At 55.0% G+C, this 8,765-nt stretch overlaps 1 protein-coding gene across 1 annotated transcript in view; it reads left to right on the forward strand.

The window, feature by feature from the left end:
- The window catches only part of klc4 (uncharacterized LOC100216226), a gene marked incomplete at its 3' end in the record, with an annotated part of 130,933 nt that extends 126,543 nt beyond the window's left edge, over positions 1 to 4,390 (forward strand). The window contains 3 exon segments of the mRNA NM_001142194.1: positions 1,915 to 1,972; positions 3,139 to 3,640; positions 3,695 to 4,390. Of these exon segments, the coding sequence (NP_001135666.1) occupies positions 1,915 to 1,972; positions 3,139 to 3,210 (130 nt within the window).
- Positions 4,391 to 8,765: the final 4,375 nt, after the last annotated feature.

An 8,765-nucleotide genomic window follows, 5' to 3' on the forward strand; every position in this document is an offset into this window, starting at 1 on the left:
CCTCCTGTGCCCCCCACATAACAGCTATCCCTGTGCCCCCCATCACACTTAACACTATCCCTTGTGCCCCCCACACACGCGAACACATATCCCTGTGCCGCCACACACACTAGACACTATCCCTGTGCCCCCTCACACTAAACACTATCTCCTGTGCCCCCCACACACACTATACGACTATCCCTGTCGCCCGCTCCCCCCGCCACACACTAACACTACACATCCTGTGCCCGCCCCCCACAGCTATATAACACTATCCCTGTGCCCCCCGCCCCCACACATAACATATCCCCTGTGCCCCCCCTAACTCACTATCCTGTGCCCCCCCGCACACCTGAACACTATCCCCCCTGTGCCCGCCCACACTAAACTATCCCTGTTGCTCCCTCCCACACTAACACTTATCGCCTGTGCCCTCCCCCACACACTAAACTATCTCCGTGTGCCCGCCCCTAACACTATCCTTGTGCCCCCCCACACTAACACTTATCCCTGGTGCCTCCCGCTCCACATCTAACACTATCCCTGTGCCCCCCCAACACAACGGACTAACACTTATCCCTGTGCCCCCCCACAACACTACACGTAATCTCCTGTGCCTCCCCCCGACACACACACCAACACTATCCCTGTGCCCCACACACACTAACACTATCCCTGTGCCCCCCCCCCACACACTAACACTATCCCTGTGCCCCTCCCACACACTAACACTATCCCTGTGCCCCCTCCCACTACACATAACAACTATCCCTGTGCCCCCCTCCACACACTAACACTATCCCTGTGCCCCCCACACACTAACACTATCCCTGTGCCCCCCCCACACACCAACACTATCCCTGTGCCCACACACTAAACTATCCTGTGCCCCCCCCCCACACACTAACACTATCCCTGTGCCCCACACACTACAACTTATCCTGTGCCCCCCCACACACTAACACTATCCCTGTGCCCCACCCACACACTAACACTACTCCTGTGCCCCCACACACTAACACTATCCCTGTGCCCCCCCCCACACACTAACACTATCCCTGTGCCCCCCGCACACACTAACACTATCCCTGTGCCCCCCACACACTAACACTATCGCTGTGCCCCCCCCACACACTAACACTATCCCTGTGCCCCCCCTCACACACTAACACTATCCCTGTGCCCCCCCACACACAGATATACACTAACACTATCCCTGTGCCCCCCCCACACTAACACTATCCCTGTGCCCCCCCCACACACTTAACACTATCCCTGTGCCTCCCCCCCACACACTAACAGCTATCCCTGTGCCCCCCCACACACTAACACTATCCCTGTGCCCCCCCACACACTAACACTATCCCTGTGCCCCCCCCACACTAACACTATCCCTGTGCCCCCTCCCACACACTAACACTATCCCTGTGCCCCCCCACACACACTAACACTATCCCTGTGCCCCCACATCCACACTAACACTATCCTGTCCCCACCCCCACACACTAACACTATCCCTGTGCCGCCACCCCACACACTAACACTATCCTGTGCCCCCCACACACTAACACTATCCCTGTGCCCCCCCCACACACTAACACTATCCTGTGCCCCCACACACTAACACTATCCCTGTGCCCCCCAACACACTAACACTATCCCTGTGCCCCACACACACTAACACTATCCCTGTGCCCCACACACACTAACACTATCCCTGTGCCCCCCCCACACACTAACACTATCCCTGTGCCCCCCACACACTAACACTATCCCTGTGCCCCACACACAGGCTGTTGGGTTGCTACGCAGAGTAACACAGTAACACAATGAGTGGGTATGGCTTAGAATGCAAATGATTGGCCGAGCCAGAGGGCCCTTACCATGTGACCTTATCCCGTGTAACTTCCCCTTTATCTGCTTTCCTCTCAGTATGAAGCGAGCGGCTTCCCTCAACTATCTCAACAAGTCCAGCGACGAGACCTTCCAGGTAACTGGAACCTGCAGCCCTGGGGCAACTGTAGCCTGGGGGGTCGTACAGGGGGGCATTTGTATTCCTGCATTGCAGCACAGAGGGACGTAGCCTGAGGGGTTAGTGGGAGTGGGTACACCTGAGTGGGCACACCTGGATCAGCCTGAGGGGTTAGTGGGAGTGGGTACACCTGAGTGGGCACACCTGGATCAGCCTGAGGGGTTAGTGGGAGTGGGTACACCTGAGTGGGAACACCTGGATCAGCCTGAGGGGTTAGTGGGAGTGGGTACACCTGAGTGGGAACACCTGGATCAGCCTGAGGGGTTAGTGGGAGTGGGTAACACCTGAGTGGGAACACCTGGATCAGCCTGAGGGGTTAGTGGGAGTGGGTACACCTGAGTGGGAACACCTGGATCAGCCTGAGGGGTTAGTGGGAGTGGGTACACCTGAGTGGGACACCTGGATCAGCCTGAGGGGTTAGTGGGAGTGGGTACACCTGGATCAGCCTGAGGGGTTAGTGGGAGTGGGTACACCTGAGTGGGCACACCTGGATCAGCCTGAGGGGTTAGTGGGAGTGGGTACACCTGAGTGGGCACACCTGGATCAGCCTGAGGGGTTAGTGGGAGTGGGTACACCTGAGTGGGAACACCTGGATCAGCCTGAGGGGTTAGTGGGAGTGGGTACACCTGAGTGGGCACACCTGGATCAGCCTGAGGGGTTAGTGGGAGTGGGTACACCTGAGTGGGCACACCTGGATCAGCCTGAGGGGTTAGTGGGAGTGGGTACACCTGAGTGGGCACACCTGGATCAGCCTGAGGGGTTAGTGGGAGTGGGTACACCTGAGTGGGCACACCTGGATCAGCCTGAGGGGTTAGTGGGAGTGGGTACACCTGAGTGGGCACACCTGGATCAGCCTGAGGGGTTACTCGCTATTTAATATCAGGTTCTGTTGCACTGGATCCAGTTTTACTGACACAGAATAACCAAATGACCCACTAGTGATGGTTCTGGTGGATCCCCTGTATCCGCCTCGGTGCTACTGGTTCTTTCCTTTTGTCCCTTCCCAGTGGATCCCGTTGATCATTTCCTTTGTTCTAGTGGATCTAGTTCTCCTTGTGCCCCATTGGCCAGTCGTTGGCGGTACCAGTAGCCCAACTCATGAGCCTTTTGCTTCTGCTCTTCAGGTTTCTCAGAACCTCCTGTCGGAGACCCGTGGGCTGAGCGCCAGCAACATAGACTTGTCGTCCCACAGCTAAACAGAACCTTCCGACCCAAACGGCCCCCGACCCAAACACTAACAGAGCCTCCGAGTTCTGCACTAAAGGAAACGCCTTCTCCTGCATTCTCTTCGCTTGAACCCCCACAGCCCAGAACTACCAGCACCGAGACCCCCCACCCGGGGCCCACTCAGAAGCTTTCATGGACACTAATGGGGGTGCACTCAGCCCAAGCACCAGTAGGAGAGCACTACTACCCCTTGCACCCTCAGCCATGGGGTTATTGTGTAACGGTACCGACCCATGTCCTGCCGGTGCCAGACCTACCCTATACCAGTCTCTCTACCGACCCACTGGCTCTAACCCACCCACCTATACTGGTACCAACCCATCTAATGGCTCCAACAGGAGAGCCCCATAACCCCACCCCCACATATACTGGTACCAACCCATCTAATGGCTCCAACAGGAGAGCCCCATAACCCCCACATATACTGGTACCACCCATCTAATGGCTCCACAGGAGAGCCCCATAACCCCACCCCCACATATACTGGTACCAACCCATCTAATGGTTCCAACAGGAGAGCCCCATAACCCCACCCCCACATATACTGGTACCAACCCATCTAATGGCTCCAACAGGAGAGCCCCATAACCCCACCCCCACATATACTGGTACCAACCCATCTAATGGCTGCCAACAGGAGAGCCCCATAACCCCACCCCCACATATACTGGTACCTAACCCATCTAAATGGCTCCAACAGGAGAGCCCCATAACCCCACCCCCACATATACTGGTACCAACCCATCTAATGGCTCCAACAGGAGAGCCCCATAACCCCACCCCCACATATACTGGTACCAACCCATCTAATGGCTCCAACAGGAGAGCCCCATAACCCCACCCCCACATATACTGGTACCAACCCATCTAATGGCTCCAACAGGAGAGCCCCATAACCCCACCCCCACATATACTGGTACCAACCCATCTAATGGCTCCAACAGGAGAGCCCCATAACCCCACCCCCACATATACTGGTACCACCCATCTAATGGCTCCAACAGGAGAGCCCCATAACCCCACCCCCACATATACTGGTACCAACCCATCTAATGGCTCCAACAGGAGAGCCCATAACCCCACCCCCACATATACTGGTACCAACCCATCTAATGGCTCCAACAGGAGAGCCCCATAACCCCACCCCCACATATACTGGTACCAACCCATCTAATGGCTCCAACAAGAGAGCCCCATAACCCCCACATATAATGGTACCAACCCATGTGATGCTCCAGTTGGAGACCCCCATAACCCCCACATATAATGGTACCAACCCATGTGATGCTCCAGTTGGAGACCCCCATAACCCCCAGCTGCCACATATAATGGTACCAGCCCATGTGATGCTCCAGTTGGAGACCCCCATAACCCCCAGCCGCCACATATAATGGTACCAGCCCATGTGATGCTCCAGTTGGAGACCCCCATAACCCCCAGCCGCCACATATAATGGTACCAGCCCATGTGATGCTCCAGTTGGAGACCCCCATACCCCAGCCGCCACATATAATGGTACCCAGCCCATGTGATGCTGCAGTTGGAGACCCCCATAAACCCCCAGCCGCCACATATAATGGTACCAGCCCATGTGATGCTCCAGTTGGAGACCCCCATAACCCCCAGCCGCCACATATAATGGTACCAGCCCAAGTGATGCTGCAGTTGGAGACCCCCATAACCCCCAGCCGCCACATATAATGGTACCAGCCCATGTGATGCTCCAGTTGGAGACCCCCATAACCCCCAGCCGCCACATGATTGCAGTACCTGCCCCATGGGAGGGTACCCCGGCACTACTGGGGGAGCACTACAGGCACCTTATTGTTTTCGGATAGTGAAAGACGCATGTGCAAGGACTTCAGCTCTTCCCCTGCACCCCAATATTTATAGGTTAATAGTAGGGTTGTTGTACCTCAATAGCACCCCCGTATTTATAGGGTGTCACAGACTCTTATGGAAAGTAGGGCCACACTGGGGCACCCCTATAGCTGACAGTACGATGATATTTAGGGGGGTCCAATGGGCATCGCTTTAATGACTGAGAAGGGTATTTTGGGGACCCCCCCAGATGCTGGTTTCCTGCCTGTTGAGATTTGTGCCTCACCCCCGACTCTTGTACCTTTTAGGAACCAATAGACACTCCGTTTGCTTCCTCTGCCCTCTTGTGCCCAGCCCCTTTCTGTGACCCCCCCCAACCCCATTCTCAGCAATCAGCATGGGGTCCCCTATCCCCCCCCCCAGCAGTGCATGATAGTAGGGTCTGACCTGTAGGACCTTTAGATTCAGTAGAAGCCGAATGCTATGCACCCCCCCCTGCCCCCCCAGGACGTGGCTTCTCTCCAACCTGCACTGCAATAATGCCCCATGTTACCGCTGTCCTGCCCCCCCAAGCCTTACACATGTGGGGCCACTCCGCCTTCTAGTAATGCCCCCTCCCGCTTTTCTCATGTCTTATTGCTGTACCCTGTTCTAATGTGGCAAATCTAGGGGGCATTTTTATACCTATCTTTGCTCTTTGTCTGTGCCCCCCCATGACATAATTCTGATTTTATCGTCTATAAGAAGCTCAGGAAAATAAAGATTCTCACAAATGTGGCGCATTGGGTTCCGTGACTGGAGCTGTGGGTTCCGCAGTCTTCTAGACAAACAAGAGCCATTACCCCATTGGCACCACTGAGTGATTGGCACGAGCCATTACCCCATTGGCACGAGCCATTACCCCATTGGCACAAGCCATTACCCCATTGGCACTACTGAGTGATTGGCACGAGCCATTACCCCATTGGCACTACTGAGTGATTGGCACGAGCCATTACCCCATTGGCACTACTGAGTGATTGGCACGAGCCATTACCCCATTGGCACTACTGAGTGATTGGCACGAGCCATTACCCCATTGGCACAAGCCATTACCCCATTGGCACTACTGAGTGATTGGCACGAGCCATTACCCCATTGGCACCACTGAGTGATTGGCACAAGCCGTTACCCCATTGGCACCACTGAGTGATTGGCACAAGCCGTTACCCCATTGGCACCACTGAGTGATTGGCACGAGCCGTTACCCCATTGGCACCACTGAGTGATTGGCACAAGCCGTTACCCCATTGGCACCACTGAGTGATTGGCACGAGCCATTACCCCATTGGCACCACTGAGTGATTGGCACCACTGAGTGATTGGCACGAGCCGTTACCCCATTGGCACCACTGAGTGATTGGCATGAGCCGTTACCCCATTGGCACCACTGAGTGATTGGCACGAGCCGTTACCCCATTGGCACCACTGAGTGATTGGCACAAGCCATTACCCCATTGGCACCACTGAGTGATTGGCACGAGCCGTTACCCCATTGGCACCACTGAGTGATTGGCATGAGCCGTTACCCCATTGGCACCACTGAGTGATTGGCACGAGCCGTTACCCCATTGGCACCACTGAGTGATTGGCACGAGCCATTACCCATTGGCACCACTGAGTGATTGGCACGAGCCGTTACCCCATTGGCACCACTGAGTGATTGGCACGAGCCGTTACCCCATTGGCACCACTGAGTGATTGGCACGAGCCGTTACCCCATTGGCACCACTGAGTGATTGGCACGAGCCGTTACCCCATTGGCACCACTGAGTGATTGGCACGAGCCGTTACCCCATTGGCACCACTGAGTGATTGTCAAATTTCCCACATGCCCCACGAATTTCAGATGAGAGAGAGTTCACCGGTTGCCTCCAGAAGTTGAGTGTGGGCCACACTGGAGTCCAGGCACCTCATCATGGTGATGGAGAACATGAGGCCTTAGTGTTGTCCTGGCTACGGCGCTGGGCTGTAATGTTCCACCACCAGGAGGCACACTACTGGTTCCATTACCCTGGGCAGGGCCAGCTCTGTCACTGGGGTATTTGTTGGTAGGGGGGGGCAGGACCATACCATATGGAAGGAATCGGGACAATTACACCTCAGGCTGTGGGCATCCTGCGCTCTACTGAACCTTGAGCTTAAGGGGCGTGATGTAGAGTTAGTGGAGGAACTTGTATTATCATGTCCCGAGGGGAAACCAGAACATTGTAGCTGTTGTGAGAGGCCTTCTCCCATTGGTCTGGGGCACACTAGGATGGAAGGCCAACCATAACTGCTAAAGGGGCTAAATGTTTGCCTCTAGTAGGTTCCCATAGATCCTTGACCAAAGTGTTTTTGGAGATGGGCAAGTGTTTCCTCAAGGTCTAGGGGGCGAGAGTGTGGAACTGGGCAGCAGGTCTGAGTATTAGAAGTGTCTGAAGAGATGCAGAGACATCTCAGACTGTCTCTCCCGTAGCTCCTGGTACTTGGGCAATTGTGCACCTCAGGCCTTCAGGCTCTCGTTGGTCTGAGGGAATAAAATCCAGTGGCCACCCCGGTGCTCCAGGGAGGACTAATTCCTCCCACATTTATACCTTTATTTTCTGGCCTCCCAGTCTCCTACACTGGTATCTGTCCCAACCCAGTGAGTCCCAACCCAGTCCCCCAGACTATATGAGTATGAGGCAGTGGAATCGGACAGTTTTTGGTAAATATCGGCAAAGGTGGAGGTGATTATGTGGGGGTTTCATCCTGCCCCCCAGTGTCTGTAGCTGTAGGGGCCCTGGTGTTTGATTACAGAGGCCAACAATTTGCTGTTCTTGCCCCCCTGATAGAATATGTGACCTACATAGTAGGGCTTTTCTCATTATGGCGGTGGATTTGTGATGCCGGCCTCGCCGCTAGCAGTGCTTCATGGGTAATTGGAGTTGGCTTGGCAAAGTGTTGCTCTTGGGACTTCAAGAGGTGTTTCTTAGCCAAATGGACCAATTCCTGTGCTGTTTTTGTGGCCCTGGCAATGAGAGACTCTCACCCCCTCATGGGGGTAACCCTGCTGTAGGTGAGCCGGGACGGAGGTTCCCAATACTCCTCATATGTGTTTGTATTCATCCTCTGCTGCCAAGTTCTACCATGGAGTAGTGGGAGCCATCTTAGAGTCAGTTGTGGGGGGAGTGGTCTGATAGGCTTGGCGGGATATCTGAGGTTGCCCGGGCCAGATCTGTCTGAGAAGTGTTTCCACCTCCATTTGTCTTCAGACTGGGAAGCCCTCGCCCAGTGAGTGGTACGGCGGCCGGGGTAGGGGGCAGTTTTCACTTTCCAGGTCCATAACTTGGTGAAATCCCCCAGTAAGTAGGTCGGGGTAGGAGGCAGGTTGCCCAGCTGCTTGGTTAGAAGGTCCATGAAGTGCCTTGTTGGCTGTGAGACAGGCCAGTGTGATGAGCCGGCCTTACTGGTCAGTGCTCCATTGTGTCAGTTTGAGCGGGGGGGGGTTTCGTAATGATGATAGAGACCCTTCTTAAGGGAAAAATGAAGGGTGCAGGGACAGCCCACCCCACCCCACCCATGGTTTCCCTAGGGAGAAAACCTCTTGCCCCACCACGTGGGCCTCCTGTAGGAGAACCATGGAAGCCATGCCTTTCAGATGAGAAGAAAGGAGGTATATATGTATATATAGTGCCCCCCA

Source organism: Xenopus tropicalis, chromosome 5, assembly GCF_000004195.4.
Source record: "Xenopus tropicalis strain Nigerian chromosome 5, UCB_Xtro_10.0, whole genome shotgun sequence".
Classification (NCBI taxonomy): domain Eukaryota; kingdom Metazoa; phylum Chordata; class Amphibia; order Anura; family Pipidae; genus Xenopus; species Xenopus tropicalis.